The 23,606-nt window shown below is 40.4% G+C and overlaps 1 protein-coding gene across 6 annotated transcripts in view; it reads right to left on the bottom strand.

Moving 5' to 3' along the window:
• The window catches only part of LOC134358007 (dyslexia-associated protein KIAA0319-like), a 79,515-nt gene that overhangs the window by 3,749 nt on the left and 52,160 nt on the right, over nt 1–23,606 (bottom strand). For 5 of the 6 annotated variants that reach the window (XM_063069873.1, XM_063069870.1, XM_063069871.1 and 2 more), the window contains 11 exons: nt 19,027–19,255; nt 17,380–17,503; nt 15,960–16,092; nt 14,139–14,284; nt 9,072–9,223; nt 8,225–8,363; nt 5,478–5,640; nt 2,561–2,703; nt 1,697–1,819; nt 292–382; nt 81–169 (listed from right to left, as the gene is read on the bottom strand). In XM_063069873.1, coding sequence (XP_062925943.1) covers nt 81–169; nt 292–382; nt 1,697–1,819; nt 2,561–2,703; nt 5,478–5,640; nt 8,225–8,363; nt 9,072–9,223; nt 14,139–14,284; nt 15,960–16,092; nt 17,380–17,503; nt 19,027–19,255 — 1,532 coding nt within the window. The remainder of the gene's footprint in view (nt 1–80; nt 170–291; nt 383–1,696; nt 1,820–2,560; nt 2,704–5,477; nt 5,641–8,224; nt 8,364–9,071; nt 9,224–14,138; nt 14,285–15,959; nt 16,093–17,379; nt 17,504–19,026; nt 19,256–23,606) is intronic. The other variant, XM_063069874.1, reaches the window with a different exon arrangement.

Here is a 23,606-nt window from a genome sequence, read left to right as displayed (position 1 = left end):
CCTGACGGCTATTTTGATATTATTCTTGATACTTAATCATTAAAGATAACTACCAACTATATTCACTCTATACCACTTACCATACTTAGGTCTCAATGCCACCTGTTCTTGGTCATCCATATTGTCCAAAATAGTATACTTGTTTTTCTTCCTTATTTTTGTCCTCTTTCTGTTGGAAAAAGTGATTCAAAATCATGTTATGTCCAGGAAAATTTGGATGTTTGAATAATATAGTTGTATGATTGCACCCGAAAGATACGCAGATTCCTTACTGATATTACTGTCTCATACCTCCTACAACAACAAATACAAGTCCAGCAAATTCCTCCAATGATGATGATTGTTAGAAACATTGACAGAATCACGTATAATATGTTCCACTCTGTAAATAAAAGTACAAGGTTTACAACAGCATCTGGTTGGATGTGAAAGAAATGTGTTTACATAGCACCAATTCATCTCTGATGATGTTCCAAAAACCAAGAAATCTCTCCAACTTGTGTCTGGTATAATGTAGGAAATGGAACATGCAATTTGTGTACAGAAGATCCCACCTCAGAGCTGAGGAATTGTTTCCCTCAATGCTGACAGGGTAATATGTAGGAAATAAAGACACTCTATGTGAGAATGAAGTCATCTGATTGAATCTTTACTGAGAGCTAGACCTCAGCTGGTGTTCAATGGCTCCACTTCAACGGAATAATTCTGTCCAATTATACACATTTTGCCTACAGGATGATGCCAGATTCTGAGGAACAAACAGGAAGTTATTAGTATAATAGCAGAAATAAGATCAGTTCACTGTGGAGGTAGAGGAAGATGGGATTTTTCCTACTAGCAGTGTTAAGGTTAAAGAGCGAGTCGGCCATGAAACAGAATTATCAAATGAATTACGCAGAAGATTAGAAACCTCTTCTGTAGATCCAGACATTGCATTCAAAGAGGAATTGGGAACCATGAGAAATTTCAGGCGACAACTGGATAATTTGTACAGTTACATTGAGAAGCCTGGGATAAAAGACAGCTCTTTCAAAGAGTAAGTGATAGCAGTAGTGGGCTGAATGGCCTCCAGAGCTAGAGGATTCCATGATCTTAAGAGGAACTGACTGTATGTACTTACCAGTAGAAGATTTAGGTGGGTCTCAAATCATATCACTTACAGAGTATTTGCTAACACCAAGGAACTACTTTAAGGTACAATAGCAGAACTAACACTGCCAATTCAGTTAGAAATAAGGTGGAGTTTGCAGCAAATTTATTTACTCTGTAAAGAGCATTTACTTAAACAGGCCCTCAATAAAAATAGAATAAATTCTGTAGTAAAATGCAGTGGGGGATAATTCCAAAATTCAAACTATGCACTTAAATCCCCTCTCAGCAATGTTGGTTCAATGTGTGACTGACAATAGATTTACTCAGTCAGTTCCAGTCTAGCCATGTCTTGTTGTATTACTATACACAGGCAGAAATGAAAGCAAAAAGAGGGAACTTTGGCAAAAAAAAAGTGCCAACTTGAGATTGCAGGGTAGATTTTCACTTTTATCACTGTTACTAGAGGAGGAATCAGAACAAGCCTGCCAGATAATGGCCAAGCAATGAAGATGAAAATCCACAACCCCCATTTATTGAACAGGTTATCTCTACTCATCACAATGACTTTAGTCCATCCAACACATTTTAGAGCAAATCTGCTCACCACAGTTGCTTTCTCCGTCTCCAACGTAACGCCGCATGAGATTCTCCATCCAGAACGGGTAGCAGACACAACGCTTGGTAAATGGGTCACAGTCCCCGTGAGCAGAGCACTTCCGAAAGCAAACTGTAAAGACAGCAAACTTCAAATGTGATGAACGGAAATGCTGCATGACTATCGACAAATATAGCTCCCCAAGCCTAAAAACAGCAATTATTGTACAGAATGGTCATGTGCCCCCATTCTCCATCAGTAAAGCCCTGTATTAACCCTTACTGCTTTGTAGACAGATGCTTTTCATTTCTTGCTGCATCACAATTTATACTGAAAACTGTCAATATGCTCCATCCATTCGGGAGCCATTTATAAAACATCAAGTGCATTTATACATGCCACATGTTCCAAGCCTTCAGATATAATAAACAGAGATTAGCAATATTTTAATATTAACATTAAAATACGGAAGTCTTAGCAATAGAAATTTGCCACAATCTCAAGCAAGAGCACTGTTTCAGTGTCTCCTTTGGTGGGAGAGCAATACACAGCTTTTTAATAATGGGCTTGGCCATTGGTTTGTGCATAGAAAATCTTATCTAGACCATATGCTAACATATACGTGTGCGCGCACACACACACACAAATATTTGTATTTAAAAAGCTACTAAGGATGACTAATAATTATTCAAAACTGAAAGCCCAAAGAAAGCAGTAGTGTTTATTCAATAATGTGCAAAAGGAAATACCCAGAGACAATTAATACCATTGTCACTCCAGGAATTCATGCATACTCTAGCTATTAATATAAACTTGTTAGTAATTTGAACAAAGCTTTGAACAAAAGCATCCAAGCAAGAAAACACAACTTACCAACTGTATCTATATTCAGGGTCTTAAAAAGCAAAAAGTCCACCTTCTCTCTCACTAGCTGTTTCTGCAAAGTCCTCACCACATCCACCCCTTTGTACACACGGTCTGGCTGCCCACCTTGGACGTAGAATGTTAATGCTGTGCTGCAGGACAGAAAATACAAAATTATTGTTCAACAGCAGTCTGTGCCTCAGTATGAAGAAGCCCCTCACCTACATTTGCAAGTTACTGGATAGGTATAACTTCACCATGAAAGAAGGTAAAATTTATTCTAATTACCAAGGTGAAAGGTTATTAAAGTATTTGAAATAAACATTATTTCCAAGAGATACTGAACATTGACTGAGTTGTGTCAATCTGAGGAATGGAATACCTCCCATACTATAACAACTTGGGTTCTGGCTGCCAATCTTATTTTCTACTTTCTGCCTTCTTTAACATTAACTAAAGATTGTATGTATTATCAACCCACGACTTTATGTATAATGAGATTAAAAATAATCACAGATGCTGGAAATAGAAAATAATCACAAATATTTAACGTACTCCCACAAGGAGAGGTTGGACTAGCTTGGGTTGTTATCATGGGAGCTGCAGAAGCTGGAGGGAGACCAGATAGAGGTTTATAAGCTTATGAGATAAACAGATGTAGTTGACAGCTGGTATCTTTTTCCTGGGAAAGAAACGCTTGATATTAGAGGGCATGGGGGGGGGGGGGAATACATTCAGAAGAGGTGAGAGGCAAGTTTATTTGAAGCAGAGGTTATGGGTTCTAATGGAGCCAAATACAATTAAGAGGCTCTTAAACAGGTTCATGAATGTGCAGAGAATGGAGCAATATGGGCATTATATGGGCAGAAGGGATCAGTTTAGTTAGGAACTCAATGACTAATGTGATTAGTTGGGTACAACATCATGGGCCATAGGGGCTGACCCTGTGTTGTACCGTGCTCCGTCTCTGAAGTGTGATTGAAATTGGGGCAAACAGGGCAGGGTTCTGGAATGGAGGCAGAGGAAGGGCTAGAAGTGGCATTGTCCAAGTCTTCTGTGGAAATTGTCTCTGTGAAGCAATGGATGATCCCGCTCTGCAGAGAAGGTGGCACTCATAAAATGTTGACTCTTTCTGACCTCTTTCACTCTATCAGATTGTGAACTGTGGATTATTTTGGCATTGACTGGATCTTGGACGTCAGTCTGCCACTCGGCTACATTAATCACCATCAGCCATCCATCCATAGGCTGCCAGAGTCACCCAAAACAGGGAAAATCAGGTACGAAGAAAGCAGGCCAGACTGACTCAATTGATCTGTTGAATACAAAGTTACAGTTCGAAGAAAAAGTTTGTGATCCATTTGCAATTACCTGGTTTTCTGCAGTAATTACTCATAAAATGTGGTCTGATCTTCACCTAAGTCACAATAGTAGACAAACATAATGTATTTGATATAACTAGGTACAGCTCTGGCATTACAGAAACTGTGTTTGATTCCACTGATCCTTGGCATCTTTATAATTTGAATTCACTTTTAAAAAAACTCCTGAAAGGATTTCATTTTCAGGATTCCATTTTTCAGGGTGTCATAGTCTGATCCGTGAAGTCCACATTCCGGTTCACGGTCCGGTCCGTGGACTCCAGGCTCCATGTCTTCCGGCTGTCCCTTGTTTCAGTCGGGCTTAATCATAGGCACCTGATGCTCGTCTTGGGGCTGGGAATATAAGTGGCCCTGGGTTCGAGTGTGGTTGCTGGTTTGTCTCGTCAGTATCCCGTCCTCACTTCTGTGGGGTAAGTCATGCCGTCTTCCTTCTGGAGCTTTGCCTGCAACCTGTGTCTGCAGCCTTGCCTGCAACCTTGTCAAGTTCAACCACTGGAGCAAGACCAGAGCCTTGCTGTGTCAAGATAAGGAACTGTCTGTCGTTAAGTTGGAACTGCCTCTGTGACCACGCCTTCGCTGGGTAGGTCCGGCCGTTTGCCACTACCTAGTGTTTGGAGCTGTCTCTGTATCCACGCCTTTGCTAGATAGGTCTAGCCGTTTGCCGCTACCTGGTGTTGGGAACCGTCTCGTCGTGTTCAGCATTCGGTGTATGAGTCGCGGCCTACATCCTGTTCCCAAGGAGGGGTCCCAGCTCTGTGTTCCATGTTCCTGAATCTCAAGTCCAAGGCTCCATGTTCCAGTGCTCTAGATCAAGGCTCTGTGTTCCTGTCCTCTCCAAGACCAAGTCAAGGCTTCCGGTTTTGTGTTCCGAGGTTCCTGTCTCCCAAGATCACGTCATGTCCTCGCCTCGAGGAACCTAAGCCATGTCCAGTCCTGTAGCCACGTCATGTCCTCGCCTAGTTCCGGGGTCCAAGCCCGAGCCAAGACCCAGATTGTGGGTCTTTGGCCAGTCTCTGGCTCGGAGTCCAAGCCCAGGCTCCTAGTTCCCAGTTCCTTGTCCTGGTCCCGTTTGCCTAGCCAATGTCCTAGCCTAAGTCTGTGTTCTTGTCCCAGCTCCTATCTGCATTCAGTCACGTCCCTAACTCTAGTCTCTAGTCCTGTCCCGTTCCTAGTACTTCAGTGTCTGTGTCTTGCATTTGGGTCTGCTCCCAGTGTCCCCCCTTATGACACAGGGTGGTATTTCAAGTCAAAGAGTTGACTGTTTTAGTCTAAACAAGAATCGCCAAATAAAAATATTTTATTCTCCTTTCACTAATTTCTTGGCTTGGATATCAAAAGTTGAAGAAAACTGCGTGTCATTACCCAGTCTGGCCTTTGTATCGTTACACTGTCAAGACTAACTCAACTAACCCTGGACAACTGGTAATAAATGCCAACATGCCCACTTCTCTGGAGACGAAGGATGAAACTTTTGAGAAGTAAATACTCAGTAGTGTACATTGTTTGAAATTTTCAGCCAGCTGTCTCAGGTCTGGCTCACTCACCTGGACTCAGAATGTGCCTGAATCTTCTGGATGTTGATGTCTTTATCCAGGACCCCGAGCAGTACTGCCAGCTGCCGCACAAGAGTGCCCTTCTGCTGCTCAGACAGGTTGCTCACGTGGACTTGGAGCACCAGCTCTACCAGGTCATTCTTCTTTGGGTCTGCTGGGCAGGATTTGCAGGAAAACAGGCCACGCATACAAAAAAATTAGAGGTCAAGGTATGTTTACCGTGAAATAAACTGCCGAATCTTCACCCTTCAACCAACCATCCACAATATTGCAGAACTTTGTGCAAGTATACTTCACCCTCATCTTATTCAATACTATTAAATAATTGCTGATATTTCTACCTGCTGAAGACAAACTATTCTAAAGGTATTAACACATTATCAGAGAGCCACTTAGACCACATCGGTCACTGCACTCTTAAAGACCAGGAAGCATTCAGATTCAGAATTTGAATCAGGTTTAATATCACTGGCATAGATCATGAAATTTGTTGACTTTGAGACAGTAGTACAATGCAATACATAATAGTAGAGGGAGAATCTGTGAATTACAGTAAAATATATACAAACGTATATTAATAGTTACATTAAATAAATAGTGCAAAAATAGAAACAAAGTAGTGAGGTAGTGTTCATGAGTTCAATGTCCATTCAGAAATCTGATGGCAGAGGGGAAGAAGCTCTTCCTGAACTGTTGAGTGTGTGACTTCAGGCTTCTGTACCTCCTTCCTGATGGTAGCAATGGGAACAAGGCATGACCTGGGTGATGGGGGTCCTTAATGATGGACACCACCTTTTTGAGGCATCGCTCCTGGAGGATGTCCTGGATACTACAGAAGCTGGTGTTCATGATGGAGCTGACTAAGCTTACAACTCTGTACAGTTTACTTCGACCTTGTGCCGTAGCCCCCCCATCTCCCCTCCCCCACCATACCTGACGGTTATAATGAACCTATCTCCAGATAATCTTTGTAGCAAAACAAGGAATTATAGTGAATTTGCCAATTCCTTTCAGCACTGAAGCTTTTAAGTTTGGAAGTGTAAACTAGTGATTTAAAAAATGAAGGGACACAATGCCAAATTCCTTCAGCATACTAAAGCAGATCACGCTTTTATCTGTCCCAATGTGGAATTCAATCACACTTAGCTGAAGGAGACGCAAGAGATTCTGCAGATGCTGGGAATCCAGAGCAACACACACAAAATGCAGGAGGAGCTCAGCAGGTCAGGCAACATGTGTGGAAGGAAATGAACAGTTGACATATCCAGCTGAGACCCTTCAAGACTAGAAAGGAAAGGAGACAGAAGCCAGAATAAAAAGGTAGAGGAAGGAGAAGAAACAAAAGCCAGTGGTTGCTAGGTGAATCCAGGTGAGGGAGGAGCAAGTGGGGTGATGTAAGAAGGTGGAATGTGATAGGTGAAGGGTCAAAGGGCTGAACAAAATGGAATCTGATAGGAGAGGACAGTATCCATGGAATAAATTGAAGGAGATGCGGCTAGACACAGATTAGATATTCCAGTTTGGTAGTCTTCAACCAGACACCATCAACATAGATTTTTCTAACTTTTGATGATTACTCTCCTCTGTTCCCCTCCCCCTGCCACCCCACCACCTCTTTTATTTTCCCTTATTGCTCTGGCCCTTTCACCCCTTCTCTTTCTCCTCCCCTTGCCTTCATGACCTGCCCTTCACCCACAGCTTCATTCTGCTTTCTCCCCACCGCATTCCTTTTATTCCATGGTCCACTGGCCTCTGTTGTCAGATTCTGTTGTATTTGGTCTTCTGCCTCTTCCATCCGTCACATCCCACCTTCTCACATCATTCCCACCACCCCCCACCCACCTTCCAGCCTCAGCCAGATTCACCTATCACCCACCAGCTCGCCCTTCCTCCTCTTTAGCCTTTTATTCTGGCTTCTGCCCTCTTCCTTTTCAATCCTCATGAGGGGTCTTGGCTGGAAATGTTGGCTAATTTCCCTCCACACATGCTGCCTGAACCTCTGAGTTCCTTCAGCATTTTGTGTCCGTTCCTTTGCTGAACGACTGTCAGAGTTTTACATGAATTTTAAAGAAATACTTGCCAATGGATGCTGTTCCATAATTTTATTCTAAACAGGCCTTTTTTAATGTTTTAAGCCAGGTGATGCAACTTGTCCAGAATTCTATCATTCAAATCTCTCGCAAAGCATTTATTGGGTGTCATTGAACAGTGATCTGGAGAGGGCACAGATTAATTTTATTGTCATGTACCAGTTGGAGTAGAGGATATTGGTTTATTGTTGACACATGTATCAAGATGGAGTGAAGTTTGCCTTGCATACTGTTCATACAGATCAGATCATCACACAGTGCATTGAGCTAGAATAAGGTAAAACAATAACAATGCAGAATAGAGCGTAAAAGCTACCAAAAAAGCGCAGTGCAGGTCAACAATAAAGTGCAAGATGGTAACAAGGTAGAGTGTGAGGCTAAGTGTCCAACTACTTATACAACCAGTTTGTTCAAGAGTAATAATAGCAGAATAAAAGCTAAACTTGAGCCTGCTGGTACATGCTTTCAGGTTTTTGTCTCTTCTGTCGATGGGAGGGTCAGATGAGAGGATGCCTGGGGTGGGTGGAATCTTTGTTCGTGCTCATTCATTTAATGACAGCAAAAAAGTATGGACAGGGTCCATAGAGGGGAGGCTTATTCCTGAGATGTGTTTAAGAAATAGCCCCAAGAAACTCCTCAGCAACTTACCTGGCCTCACTTCAACAATGGCGCTGTCTGTGTCCGACTCGCCCTTTGCATCAGTGACTTTCAGGTGAAAAATGTACTTCCCTTCGACGAGGTTGACCAGCTGAAGTGCTGCATCGTGGTCTGAGCCACGCATTACCTCCTGCAGCAGGGGGACATCACACATCACACAGCACGGGTTACTTTCTAAAGCAACAAGACAACCTCAGCGGAGAAGACTTAGCCCAGATAAAAACAAACCAAAGAAGTTCCGGAAGGATCTGCAGTGCTGAGCCCCATTTGACAGTGAGTCTCAATGACATCATCCCAAACTGCTGAAAAGTGTCACGATGAAACAAATGCTGTCTGTGTATTAATAGGTCAAGAGGGAACAGCATCAAGGTTACGTGGACATCACAAGGGCCAGGATATATACAGAACTACATTAGAGAGAAGGTAAGCACATCTTCTGATGCTCCCTGTGGCAATATATGTTTGCATGACAATTAATCAATTTAAATTTCAGAGTCATTAGAAGATGCTGAGAGTGGAATGTGTCGAAAATTGCTTTAACCCTTGAAATGGATACCGCAACAATTTTAGAAATTAAACGATTACTTCAGCATTCAAAACTCAGTGAATGAAGTCATATAAAGGAAGGGAAGACAAAAAGTAGTAGTGTCAGGATATATAATTGTGACTGGAGTCCACTCCTGTGTTGAATAAACATTGCTTTCGGTTAAACATGGTGAATTTGTAATGGTGCTCATTACTTTCTTTGGAGACGTCTCTTTCTCTTTTTTGTTTACTGCAGAGGCAGTAAAGAATGGGTGAAGTTCTACGGATGCTAACAGCAGGATTTCATACTCACACCTGCAGCTGGACTCTGGCCACCTCTAGTCCACAGGTAAGATACAATGGCTTGGTCATCAGTAGATCTGGAGCCATCCAGAGTGATGGAGTTGTTGGGTAATGTCAAAAATTGGTTACCTCCAGCATTAGCCACAGGACGATTGTTGATCTCTTAAAAACAGAGTCAAAATTCAGTTATTTGACTGCACAGCCGACAATTTCTAGTTTTTATTATTGGAAGCTATTTAATATTTTTCTCGACAGATACAATTACACTCAGTACAATTGCACACAGTAACTGGTGGTCAGTGAGTTTAATAACACTGACGTCTGATATCTACACCTCTTGGTACACAGAAACATAGAAAACCTACAGCACAATACAGGCCCTTCGGCCCACAAAGCTGTGCCAAACATGAACTTACTTTAGAAATTACCTAGGATTACCCATAGCCCTCTATTTTTCGAAACTCCATGTACCTATCCAGGAGTGTCTTAAAAGACCCTATCGTATCCGCCTCCACCACCGTCACTGGCAGCCTATTCCACGCACTCACCACTCTCTGCATAAAAAACTTACCCCTGACATCTCCTCTGTACCTACTTCCAAGCTCCTTAAAACTGTGCCCTCTTATGTTAGCCATTTCAGCCCTGGGGAAATGCTTCTAACTATCCACATGATCAATGCCTCTCATCATCTTATACACCCCTATCAGGTCACCTCTCATCCTCCGTCACTCCATGGAGGAAAGGTTGAGTTCACTCAACCTATTCTCATAAGGCATGCTCCCCAATCCAGGCAACATCCTTGTAAAACTCCTCTGCACCCTTTCTATGGTTTCCATGTCCTTCCTATGGTGAGGCGACCAGAACTGAGCACAGTACTCCAAGTGCGGTCTGACCAGGGTCCTAAATAGCTGCAACATTACCTCTCAGCTCTTAAACTCAATCCCACAGTTGATGAAGGCCAATACACTGTATGCCATCTTAACCACAGAGTCAACCTGCATAGCAGCTTTGAGCGTCCTATGGACTCAGACCCCAAGATCCCTCTGATCCTCCACACTGTCAAGAGTCTTACCATTAATACTATATTCTGCCATCATACTTGACCTACTAAAATGAACCACCTCACCCTTATCTGGGTTGAACTCCATCTGCTACTTCTCAGCCTAGTTTTGCATCCTATCGATGTCCCACTGTAACATCTGACAGCCCTCCACACTATCCACAACACCCCCAACCTTTGTGTCATCAGCAAATTTACTAACCCATCCCTCCACTTCCTCATCCAAGTCATTTATAAAAATCACAAAGAGAAGGGGTCACAGAACAGATCCCTGAGGCACACCACTGGTCACCGACCTCCATGCAGAATATGACCCGTCTACAACCACACTTTGCCTTCTGTGGGCAAGTCAGTTCTGGATCCACAAAGCAATGTCCCCCTGGATTCCATGCCTCCTTTCTTTCTCAATAAGCCTTGCATGGGGTACCTTATCAAATTCCTTGCTGTGTCTACAGCTCTACCTTCATCAATGTGTTTAGTCACATCCTCAAAAAATTCAATCAGGCTTGTAAGGCACAACCTGCCTTTCACAAAGCTATGCTGGCTACTCCTAATCATATTATACCTCTCCAAATGTTCATAAATCCTGCCTCTCAGGACCTTCTCCATCAACTTACCAACCACTGAGGTAAGACTCACTGATCTATAATTTCCTGGGCTATCCCTACTCCCTTTCTTGAATAAGGGAACAACATCTGCAACCCTCCAATCCTCCAGAACCTCTCCAATCCCCATTGATGATGCAAAGATCATCGCCAGAGGCTCAGTAATTTCCTCCCTCGCCTCCCACAGTAGCCTGTGGTACATCTCATCCAGTCCTGGTGACTTATCCACCTTGATGCTTTCCAAAAGCTGCAGCACATCCTCTTTCTTAATATCTCCATGCTCAAGCTTTTCAGTCCATGGCAAGTCATCCCTACAATCGCCAAGATCCTTTTTCGTAGTGAATACTGAAGCAAAGTACTCATTAAGTACCTCTGCTATCTCCTCTGGTTCCATACACACTTTTCCACTGTCACAGTTGATTGGTCCTATTCTCTCACGTCTTATCCTCTTGATCTTCACATACTTGTAGAATGCCTTTGGGTTTTCTTTAATCCTGTCTGCCAAGGCCTTCTCATGGCCCCTTCTGGCTCTCCTAATTTCATTCTTAAGCTGCTTCCTGCTAGCCTTATAATCTTCTAGATAGCTATCGTTACCTAGTTTTTTGAACCTTTCATAAGCTTTTCTTTCTTCTTGACTAGATTTACAACAGCCTTTGTACACCACAGTTCCTGTACCCTACCATCCTTTCCCTGTCTCATTGGAACGTACCTCTGCAGAACTCGACGCAAAGATCCCCTGAACACTTGTCGCATGTCTGCCATACTTTTCCCTAAGAATGAGATAAATATGAGAGGACATGGCTTTAGGGTGAAAAGGGAAAGTTTTGGGGGGAACTTCTTCACTCAGAGAGTGGTGGGAGTGTGGAACAACCTGCCATCTGATGTGGTAAATGCAGGCTCACTCTTAAGTTTTAAGAATAAGTTGGATAGATACATGGATGGGAGAGGTCTGGAGGGCTATGGACTGGATGCAGGTCAATGGGACTAGCGGAATAAAGTTTCGGCACAGACTAGAAGGGCCGAAGGGCCTGTTTTCTGTGCTGTAGTGTTCTATGGTTCTATTACTGATTACTAACATCTGTTCCCAATTTAATGCTTTCAAGTTTCTGCCTGACAGCTTCATATTTCCCCCTTCTCCAATTAAACGCTTTCCTAACTTGTCTCTTCCTATCCCTCTCCAATGCTATGGTAAAGGAGATAGAATTGTCATCACTATCTCCAAAATGCTCTCCCACTGAGAGATCTGACACCCGAGCAGGTTCACTTCCCAATACCAGATCAAGTACAGCCTCTCCTCTTGAAGGCCAATCGTTTCTGTACAATTCCACACAAACAGAGAATCTACTTCAGGAAATGAAATAACGTTTCCATTTGCCAGCAGAATTGAGTGTGTTGGGCACCAGGAAGTTGCTAATGTAGTACATGGCATATGACTGCAGAGGTACAGGTAGGAGTGATTGCCAGAACAGTCCTAACAGAGCAACTGTGCTTAAAAGCTTAGCTTCATAAAGTCCATCTTTGTGTATTGAGCAGAATATGGATCATGAGGAATCGTTACTCCAATATGTCATATTCAATAAAAATGTGCCTTACCTCTGATTTAGCTTTCATTTATGTTGAGTATTTGGAGAATATGAAATAAGTTCTTCTACGTTTGTGTACTGGAGAATATTGATTAATTTGTTTATTTACTTATTCAAAGAATCAACACAGTGCAGGCCCTTCCAACTCAATAAGAAATACTTTGCCCAATTGCACCCATGTGACAATTAACCTACTAATCCATATAGGCGGGAGGAGAAGATGGTGGTGCGATGCTGCTCGTACAGCTCTCCAGTGAAATGATATCGTATTTGTAAGTAGGACGCCATGCACATTTCTGATTTGATGGAGACAGACGTGAGAAGCACAGAGGAACATCTGGAGAAATTTCTGAAATGCCCGGTTCGCTGCCGCTGCTACTGTGCAATCGAGAATCTCTGGAGGGAAGGCCCCAAAATCCCCGGCTTTGCCTGCTGCTGGAGACCGAGGCTGGGGTCGAAGCATTCGGCAGAGATGGTGCTCGGTACTCGGTGTCGGAGGGCTGATTGGAGCTCGAAGTTTTCAGACAACTCAGAGTCGGACTGTGGTCGGGCATGGCAGGGAGAGTTGTCTTCCTTCTCCCGTCTGCGTGAGATGTGGGACTTTCGAGAGACTTTGAATTTTTTTACTGTGCCCATGGCCTGTTCTACATCAAGTTATAGTACTGTTGCACTGTTGTAACTATATGTTATAATTATGTGTTTTTTGTTAGTTTTTCAGTCTTGGTCTGTCCTGTGTTTCTGTGATATCACACCAGAGGAATATTGTATCATTTCTTAATGCATGCATTACTAAATGACAATAAAAGAGGACTGCGTGTCCTCATAATCTAATCTAATCCATACATCCTTGAAATGTGGGGGGAAACCCAGGAGGTCATGAGGAGAGCGTATAAACTCCTCGCAGTCAGCAGGATTGAACCCGACTCACTGACGCTGCCACAGGGTTACACTAATCGCTCTGCTACTCTGCTGCCCTGGGAGCCAATGGGAAAATTAAACTTCAGCAATGCTTGACAGTCACCTGAACACACCTAGAAATAGTCACCTTGAAGTCATTTCGGGATACTTATTATTCCTGTTTAGTTTGACTCATCTTGGAGTCACAAGTCACGCAGAGTTCAGATTTTGTTTTAAATCACTGTCCTAAGGGAACAAGTAACGAGAACTGACTTTTCCATAGAGAGAAGGAAAGTGAGGAGTGACCGGAAGGAGGTAGATAAATCATAAAAGGCATGGACAAGGTAGATGGAATCTTCTTCCGCTACGGTAGGAATATCTATAACCAAAGGGTGAAGGTGTGGGATGGGAGAAATGAGTTCTTAAGGGAACAGAAGAGTTTTTTTTTCCTTACACAGATACGTGGAATTCGCTGTCTGGGGAGGTAGTGGGATCCGACACAATCATTATATTTAAGAGACATGTAGCCAGGGACTAGAATAGGCAAGGGATTGAGGAACATCAGCCTAATTCTAGCACAAGCGATTAATGCAGTTAGGCAAAAAAAAGTTAGCATTGAGTGATGGACTGAAGGGCTTTTTTTTTCCTATACTGCATATCTCTATGACATTCTGTTGATTTAACTCTGCAGGATAGCCCCTGTGATGAATTAGGATGGAATTGCTCATTCTGTTGAGAAATCTGCTGAAGGCGATTCCGAAGTTCCACAGCCAGACATCTCTGAGCTGCTGAACTGCATTTATTCTTTTTGGGTGTGAGATATTAACCTGGCAACCACAGTGAAAACACCTGTTGTATGGTAAAGACCAAACAGCAAGAAGAGCGTGTTAACTAGCAGGCTGAACTAATGCAGTGGAAGCTTGGTCAGTTACCTTCTTTGATGGTGATCGTCAGAGTCTTTGAGCTGTTCAGCCCCTGTTGGTCAGTGACAGTTAATCTAAACTGGTACATCCCAACATGGAGACCCAAGACCGTGGCTACAGCCTTGTCCTTACCTTCAATTTTCACATCAGAACCACTGTGGGCAAAAACAAATGACTTGCATTAACTTGGTGCCTTTCACAGCCTCAAGGTATCCCAAAATAGTTTAATAGCCCCTTCTGCTGACATGTAGGCACATACTGGGTGGGCCGAAGGCCCTTTTTTCTGCACTGTACTTTTCTATGGCTATGACTCTATGGGAAAATGTAGGTGTTTTTGTGATGCAGAAAGCCAATATATGGCAGTAAGTGAAATAATAAAATCTGCAGATGCAGGAAATCTGAAATAAAACAGAAAATTCGGTAAACATTCATCAAAGAGAAGCAAACTTAAAAAAATAAAAACTGCAGATGCAGGAAATCTGAAATAAAAACAGAAAATGCTGTAAACATTCATCAAAGAGAAACAGACTTAACAGATCAAAGTATCCCAGACTTGAAGTTTAATTGCTTCTCTTTCTGCAGATGCTGCCCGACCTGCTGAGTGTTTCCAGCATTTTCTGGTTTTATTTAATATGCACAGAAAGCACCTGTATGTAAATGGCAATGAGGTGATGACTCTGTTCAGTGTCTTGAGCTGAAAGATAAATATAGGCCAGAATGCTACTGCAGTTCCGTTTACAGAAGACACGACTTTCCTAAAGGAATATACATTTACTCTCTAGATTTACTCTCTAGTAGAATGTGTAGGTTCAAGGCAAAAACATTGCCAAAGAGCACTGAGATTGAAAGTAACCAGACCAATAGGGTCCAACAAACTTACTGCCCCAGCACTGCCAAATGGCATAATGTGTAACACTCCATGCATGTACACCATGAGTGAAATATTATTATACGATTAAAATGTAGATTGCTTTGTTTCTAAAAATGATCTGTACCATCTGCCAGGCGATAAGGAGATTTAGTACTGTTGGAGATTGCAGTTATATGGAGAGAACATGGAAGCAGGGACTGTTCTCCTTGTAACAGTGAAGATCAAGGAGAGATTTAAAAGTTGTCATTATGAATGGATTTGATAGAATGCATAAAAAGAAACATTTCTCACTGTGGGAAAGCCAAATATCAGGGATTAAGATAAATGATGAGATACCAAAGAGTAAAGAAAAGAAGATTTTTAGACAAAAACAATCCTGCAGTATGAAATTGTCTTGATCTGGAATGTATAGTATGAACTTTTGGGTGCAGCAGACTCAAAAGAAACATTCAAATGAAAAACAGAAATAAATAAGAATGGAAATCTAGCCAGGAATCTAAGGGAAGGGCTGAAAAACAGGATTAAATTGTTTTTTTTTTCAAATGGGACCACACTTCTTGCCACATTCAAAAGTTCCATGATTCCATTTATGCAAATTCTACTTTTACCAAATTTCCAGGCATCAGCAATTCCAACAGATGGAGCTCACTAGGGTTGAGTTTCAATGTTAGTAGAACCAAGAACTGATGTAAATGTAGAATGAGTTGTACAGAACTACTTCTACAAAGTGAACAGAGATAATTCAAGGACCTCATAATATACTAATAATGCTTTCAGAGGCCTCTGCAGTTTCAGTGAAGACCCATTAAAAGTCCCATAAACAATTATGTCTGAGCCTGTACATTTACCTATACATTAATGTTTTTTAATCATTACTCTGGATCTAAAACAAAATGTATATCTGAGGGAAGCTAGGGTAGAACAAAATGCATGATCTGTTAATTCCAGACAACATTCACCTGATTTTCTCCCAGTGGTATGACACAATACCCTGGTCGTCAGTACTCCCTTCTCCATTCAAAGTAGTACTTTCAACTGGGCTTATTAATTCTTTATCAGGGCCCACGATTGCCACAGGAGGGCTGTTGTTTTCTATGGGAAAAAACAGCAATGAAATGACACTGCATTTATTATCCATCTATGCATACAATGAAACTAAAGACCTTAAATATTGAAAAACAGTTTAAATATTGAAAATACAGTATGTAGAAACTGTACATGTAATTCAATGAACTTCTTATTAATCATGTACGATTTCTTTATACTATGACACTGTGGAGTATTTCTCAATAGCAGGTGAACATTTATTGACAGATATACAATAGTTTCTGACAATTTCTGGGCCATGTAAAGGAAAGAGCTTTCACCTCTAGTCAAGGGCAACAAAACAGATAGAAACTTTATTTGAACAAGTCAAAAATAATTCTCTTCAGTAGCTCAATCAGCAGCTGCCCCAGTGGCTAAATTATCCTACATTGTCCTGCATTATTCTCTCTTCACAGATGATATTTATTTCAATGGTGCACTTGTTTCTGATTATAAATGGCACCTGCAATGTAAATGGGACTTTGGATAAAGTTTACTCATCACAACACACTCACTTAGCTGCACAACAGATGAAGAAGCTGGTGTCCATAAATTAAATTACACACAGCTAAGGAAACATTTGTGGTAAATGGTTGGATATCTCAGCTATTCGTTCAGCCAGGTTTCCTGCAGCAAATGATACAGGGGGCCAGGTGAAGAACGGTCAGTGTTCATCTCTGAACTTACAGAACTACAGTGGCTACATTGCAGCAAACCAGAAAGGAGCTGACAGAAACCAATGAGGCAAAAGATGTACCAACTGCGCTGGCAATACTGCAGCACATGGCATTAGTATCCCAACCTTAATTCATCACTCTGCTTCCCTTGACTGCTTTCTATAACAAAAATAGACATGTACAGTGACACAACTACAAAAAATCTAAAATTATTGTTAGTAATCAGCAGTTCAGGCAGTATCCACGGGTAGAGAAACAGGGTTAACTTTTCAAGATGATGGCCTTTCAGTGAAACTGGGCAAAGTTAAAGAGGAGGCATATTTTAAGTTGCAGAGCACACCTAGGGAGATAGAGGTGAAGTGAATGGGGGGGGGGGGAAGGTTGGGGAGTTGTCATTGATAGGACACCCAAGGCATGATTGTGCTGGTTGAGAGGGATCAATAGCAGAATGCCTGGAGAAGGGTTAAAGAGGGCAAGGAGAGTTAAAGCTAGACAAGCTCTGTTACAAGTTGTTTTCTCAAAAACTAAGTTTCCTGATCTCTGGGGTAGAATGATTCTTCACTGGACCGGACTCTGTCAGTTGCTAGAGTGGGAGACCTCGTCGCTGGGGGCTCACCAGGCTGTATGATGACAGTAACTTCTGCTGAGGACTGCTGCCCTGCAGAGTCTGTGACAGTCAGCTGAAACGTGTAATCGCCTTCCTGCATCGCTGACAGCTGAAGGTAAGGACTCCGCACACCCTAAGGAAAAAGAATTGTGATTTATGAGCACGTGACTAATCCTACTGAAAGTTAAAAATAAAATGCACTACATACAACTGAAACCAATAGTACACACAGCAACTTTGCCTGCTTTGGTGGAAAAATAGGAAATTCTGCCTTTACAGACGTTCTTGACTATTGTACCATTTCAGTTCTGGAAATATTCTGCAAATCTTTTTTTTTGTTCTTTCTCATTTGCTTCTGCAATCTAATTTTTCTTTAAATATGGAGACTAGAACCGAATTATGAGGAGAGGCATGATTCACTGTATTAGTTCTGCCAGTGTAGAAAAGACAATCCAGAGGCTTTAAATGAGTTTTATCAAATTACAAGGCATTTTGAAGTAATGAATAGGGAAACACTTTCCTCCACTTGAGGGATGCCTGGAAAGATGTCATAAAATTAAAATCATCACCAAGTCAGAGAGGAGAAGTGGACCACAATTATTTGCTTCAAGGAGAGATGAACACAGCCACTATTTGATCTTTGAAAGCCCATATTTAAAAGGGATAGTTTTGCAGGGAGATGGTGTCAATATTATATTTTTTCTGAAAATTTAAAACTAAATCAACCAACCTAAGGAATTGGCTGAATTGCCTGAGATTGATAGAAACATGCACCATGGAAACTAACCCTTCAGCCCAGCCCCTACATGCTAGCCAGAAAGTCTATCTAAGCTCATCCTACTTCCCAGCATTTGGCCCATCTCCCTATTTCCATATACTGGCACAAATGTCTTTCTAAATGTTGTCATTGTACTCAGCTCTACCACTTCATATATACCATTCATATATCCACCACCCTCGATGTGAAAAATTTAATTTTCAGGTTCCCCTTAAATCTCTCCCTCCTTACCTCGAGCTCACACTTTTGTTTTTTCACTCTCTGCTACCCAGGGGAAAGAACTGTGACCATCTACCATATCTATGTTCCCATTGCTTCAGGGTAAACAGTCCCAGCCCATCCAGTCTTTCCTTATAACTTAAGCCCTACAGTCAAGACAACATCCTTGTGAATCTTTTCTGCAGCTTAATCACACCACTGTGAACTTGTACAGTCTTATGTAAACAGAAACAGTTAAGTTAAACAAAACACTTTTGGAGAATAAACAGATACATAAGGTACCAAAAACTATAGGTGATTTTATAATTAGGTCTTGAGTCAATTAAATAAATTCATCCATTCTTGAATAGACACATATCCTTGTTATGGGATTAGTGTCTACACTGATCATGAATCACAGAACAAGATGGAAGCCCACCATTATGTACAATAAGCATGAACCAATCCAGATTCTCCAAATCTCTGCAATTATCTATATTTTGAGAATTACTTCTGAATCACAAGATTGCCATGAAATATTGGCTGGAGAATGAGACTGGGGATAGGGAGTTTGAGGTGGCAAGTAGGATTGGGAGCACTGGTGGTGGGCTGTTCCAGCCCATTAAATAAAACCCGCCAGCACAAATCAGGTCAGTTACATAGTCATTGATTGGACTGACCTGCATAGCAACGACCTTGCCCTTACTGTTAGGACCGAGTGACCACTCATAGCTTACAATCTTGTGATCATCTGTGCTCTGGTTCCCATTCAGGGTGATGTTATTACATGGTAGGGTTACCACTTGGTTCGGACCAGCATTGGCAATGGGCGGATAGTCCATCGGCTTGCTGACAATAACTCTGGCAGTAGTTGAGTTCTCGGCCCCATCTGAGTCCAGTACAGTAAGTCTGGAAGACAAGGTTAGCAAAGGTAACTTCTCCATCTGGCATTAGATTTGTTGTTCGTCTGAAAGTCACGGTTAGCAGAGATAACATCTCCATCTGGCGAGAGATTTGCTGTAAGTCTGGAAGACAAGGTTAGCAGAGGTAACGTCTCCATCTGGCATTAGATTTGCTGTTCGTCTGAAAGACACGGTTAGCAGAGATAATGCTCCTTTGGCCGTCAGATTTGCTGTTAGTCTTAAGAGCTTTACAGCCTCTTTCTCCAAATAGAACTGGAAGGGCATTTCTCATAGGGTTCTGTCAGGCTCAGCAATGGACAGTTATTTTTGTATTGTATTTCAATATTTCAAGCATAATTAATGATTCTATATATTGCTCATGCAGCTGATGGCGGGAAGGACAACTATAGACATAATTTAATTGATCAGGTGCTAAGCAAAGTGAAAAATAGCATTCAGTCCAGAGAAGTGTGAGGTAATGTGCAAAAAGAGTAAACTAGACAAGGGATTACACAATGAATGGTAGCACCTCAAGGAGTTTCGAACGCAGGGACCTCAGAGTGTGCAAACCCCCAATGACCACTCATAGTTTACAACCTTGTGATCATCTGTACCAAATATAGATAAAATGATTAAGAATGCACAAGAGATACATAGGAAAAGGAAAGTTATGCTGGACTTGTTTGAAACACAAGTTAAGTCCAAACTGGTCCTGTTTCACCAGAATGGTTCAGGGATGACAGGACTACCCCAGAGAGAGTACTAATGATTTTTTTTTAAAATAGCCGGGACTAACAAAAGATAGGTTGGGGGATGTCTTTGTTTTGGAAAAGGGAAGAAGAAATTTAATTGTGTTGTATAAAATTACAAGGAGTCTGGATAGAGTGGCTATTTCCTCTATCAAAGAAGTCAATAAATGGAGAGCTTGGAGTCACTTGAAGAAGAATCAGAGGTGGGTCGAGAAGAATACCTCCTCTCCAAGACAGGAAGCTACAGACTTCACTGCTTGAAAAGGAACTGCAATCACTTTCTGTATCAAATGTACTTGGAAAGGAGCTAAATTTTTCAACAAGGATTCAAGCAGTGGGTAAGGACAGGCGGTAGGATAGCCCTTTTTGATTACCCTAGGCCAAATGGTCTTTTCATTCTTATGACTCAGGTTTATAAAAACAGCAGCAGTGCATTCTATTCCTACTTAAAAAAACATTTTCTGGCTGTGAAACATTTACATCACAAAACTTATTTCGGCCCTTTCTACATTGGTCACACAACTTTTTTTTGATTGAAAACTTTTTCAATCTTTTTATTAATAACAAATTCTTAAACATTGCAAAGAATTGATACAAAGCTATTGGGATTACATTGTTAATAATTAGTATATATAAATATGAACACAGTTATCACACAGATATTAACCTCCCAAAATCTTACAGAGTACAAATATAATATAAAGAAAAAAATACAAAAATATCATGGAAAAAGAAAAATATATATAACCCCAATAAGAAAGAGAAAAAACCCTAATCTAAATCAACCTAATCAACTAAACTAAAAAAAAAGAAATGGGCTGTATGTTACATCAGATAAAACCAATAGTGTCATTAACTCCGCTCCTCTCTCCATATATTTAAAAGTAGCAGAATAGAATTGGAGGGGGTCAAATTACATCATATGAAAATATTGAATAAATGGCCTCCAAGTCTCTTCAAATTTAATAGAAAGATCGTAAATGACACTTCTAATTTTTTCTAAATTTAAACATGACATAGTTTGAGAGAACCATTGAAATGTAGTGGGAGGATTAATCTCTTTCCAATTCAATAGTATGGATCTTCTAGCCATTAATGTAACAAATGCAATCATCTGACAAGATGAAGAGGTCAAATGACTTTGTTCTATCACTGGTAAACCAAAAATTGCAGTAATGGGGTGAGGTTATCCAGAACAGTTGAAATAATATCAAAGATATCTTTCCAATATTTCTTCAGCAAAGGGCATGACCAAAACATATGAGTTAATGAAACTATCTCAGATTGACATCTGTCACAAATCGGATTTATATGACAGTAATAACGGGCTAGTTTATCCTTAGACATGTGAGCCCTATGCACTACTTTAAACTGTATCAACGCATGTTTAGTGCATATAGAGGAAGAATTAACTAATTGAAGATTTTTTCCCCATTTCTCTGCAGGTAAAGTGAGGTTAAGTTCCCTTTCCCAATCGTTCTCAATATTATTAGATACATCCGGATTTATTTTCATGATCATATTATAAATAATTGCTATTGAACCTTTTTCAGAGGGATTTAAATCTAAAATTTTTTCCATGATATCCGTTGGATATAGATTCGGAAAGGTAGTAAGAACAGTATTTTAAAAGTTTCTAATCTGTAAATATCTAAAGAAATGGGATCTAGGTAAATTATATTTATTAGATAATTGTTCAAAAGACATGAAACAATTATCCAAAAAAAAATCACAAAATCGTATTATACCTTTTGCTTTCCAGACCAAATAGGCTTGGTCCGTAATAGAGGGTTGAAAAAAAATTAGATATAATAGGACCTACTAAAACGAATTGATTCAACCCAAAAAATTTTCGGAATTGAAACCATATTCGAAGGGTATATTTCACTATTAGACTATTCATTTGTTTATCCAATTTTGAAAGAGCAAAGGGAAGCGAGGTCCCTAAAATAGAACCCAATGAAAACCCTTGTACAGATTTACATTCAAGGTTTACCCAATGTGGACTAGAAATTGTATCCAAGTTCCATGTCCAAAATTTTAAATATCAAATATTAATTGCCCAATAGTAAAATCTAAAGTCGGGCAATGCCAAATCACCCTCCTTTTTTGGGCTTCTGTAAGTATCTTTTACCTAATCTAGGATTTTTATTCTGCCATATGTATGAAGGAATTTTAGAGTCAACCTTATCAAAAAGGATTTCGGAATAAAAATTGGCAAAGCTTGAAATAAATATAAAAATTTAGGTAAAATAATCATCTTGACAGCGTTGATCCAGCCAATTAATGACAAAAACATTGGTGACCATTTAGTAAACAAACATTTAATCTGATGCATTAAAGGTAAAAAATTAGCCTTAAATAAATCCTTGTGTTTCCTAGTAATTTTGACCCCTAAGTAAAGTAATCAGTAACCAATCTGAATGGTAAACATTCATAACTTGGAACCTGTATGGTTAACAGAAAAAGTTCACTCTTATTAAGGTTCAATTGGTAACCAGAAAATTTACTAAACTGAGCCAACAAGGATAGAACTGCAGGAATGGATTTCTCTGGATTAGAAATATATAATAATAAATCATCTGCATATAATGATAACTTATGTATCTCATTCCCACGAGTGATACCAAAAATATTTGCTGAATCTCGAATAGCAATTGCTAAAAGTTCAAGAGCAATATCAAATAATAATGGACTAAGAGGACAACCCTGCCTAGTACCATGAAATAATTTTTAAAAGGGAGATCTTTGATTATTAGTAAAAACCAAAGCTACAGGGGTGTGATATATCAATTTAATCCAAGAAATAAATATCAGACTGAAATTAAACTTCTCAAGCGTACTGACTAAATATGGCCATTCAACTCTGTCAAAAGCTTTCTCAGCATCTAATGAAATGACACATTCTGGAGTTCTAAGTGAAGGAGTATAAACAATATTCATTAATCTCCTAATATTAAAGGATGAATAATGATTTTTAATAAATCCAGTTTGATCCACAGAGATAATTTCAGGCAGAGCCTTGTCTAACCTAGATGCTAATATTTTAGAAAAAATCTTAGAATCTACATTCAATAAGGATATCGATCTATATGATGCACATTCAGTACGATATCAGTCTATATGATGCACAGTCAATAAGGATATCAGTCTATATGATGCACATTCAGTAGGATCCTTTTTTTTTTGAAAATTAGAGAAATGGAAGCTCCATAAAATGATTTTGGTAATTTACCTATTCTAATCGCATCTTTAAAAACTCTACACAACCAAGGAGAAAGAATAGAAGAAAAGGACTTAAAGAATTCTACTGTATAAGCATTTGGACCAGGTGCTTTGCCAGAGTTCATTGAAGAAATAACACCCTTTACAGTATTTCTTCGTCCGTAATAGGTGTTTCTAACTTTAATCGTTCTTCCGGTGTTAATTTCGGAAAGTTCAATTTCTTTAAGAAGTCATGCATTACATTGGGATCATGAAAAAATTCTGACAGATATAGCGATGTATAGATTTCTTGAAAAGATTTGTTTATCTCATCATGATCAACTGTCAAAGTGTCATCATGTTGGCGAATCTTGATAATTTGATGTTTAACTGAAGTAGTTTTTT

This window comes from Mobula hypostoma, chromosome 17 (genome assembly GCF_963921235.1).
Source record: "Mobula hypostoma chromosome 17, sMobHyp1.1, whole genome shotgun sequence".
NCBI classification, from domain to species: domain Eukaryota; kingdom Metazoa; phylum Chordata; class Chondrichthyes; order Myliobatiformes; family Myliobatidae; genus Mobula; species Mobula hypostoma.
This window is presented reverse-complemented; position numbering and strand designations above follow the sequence as displayed.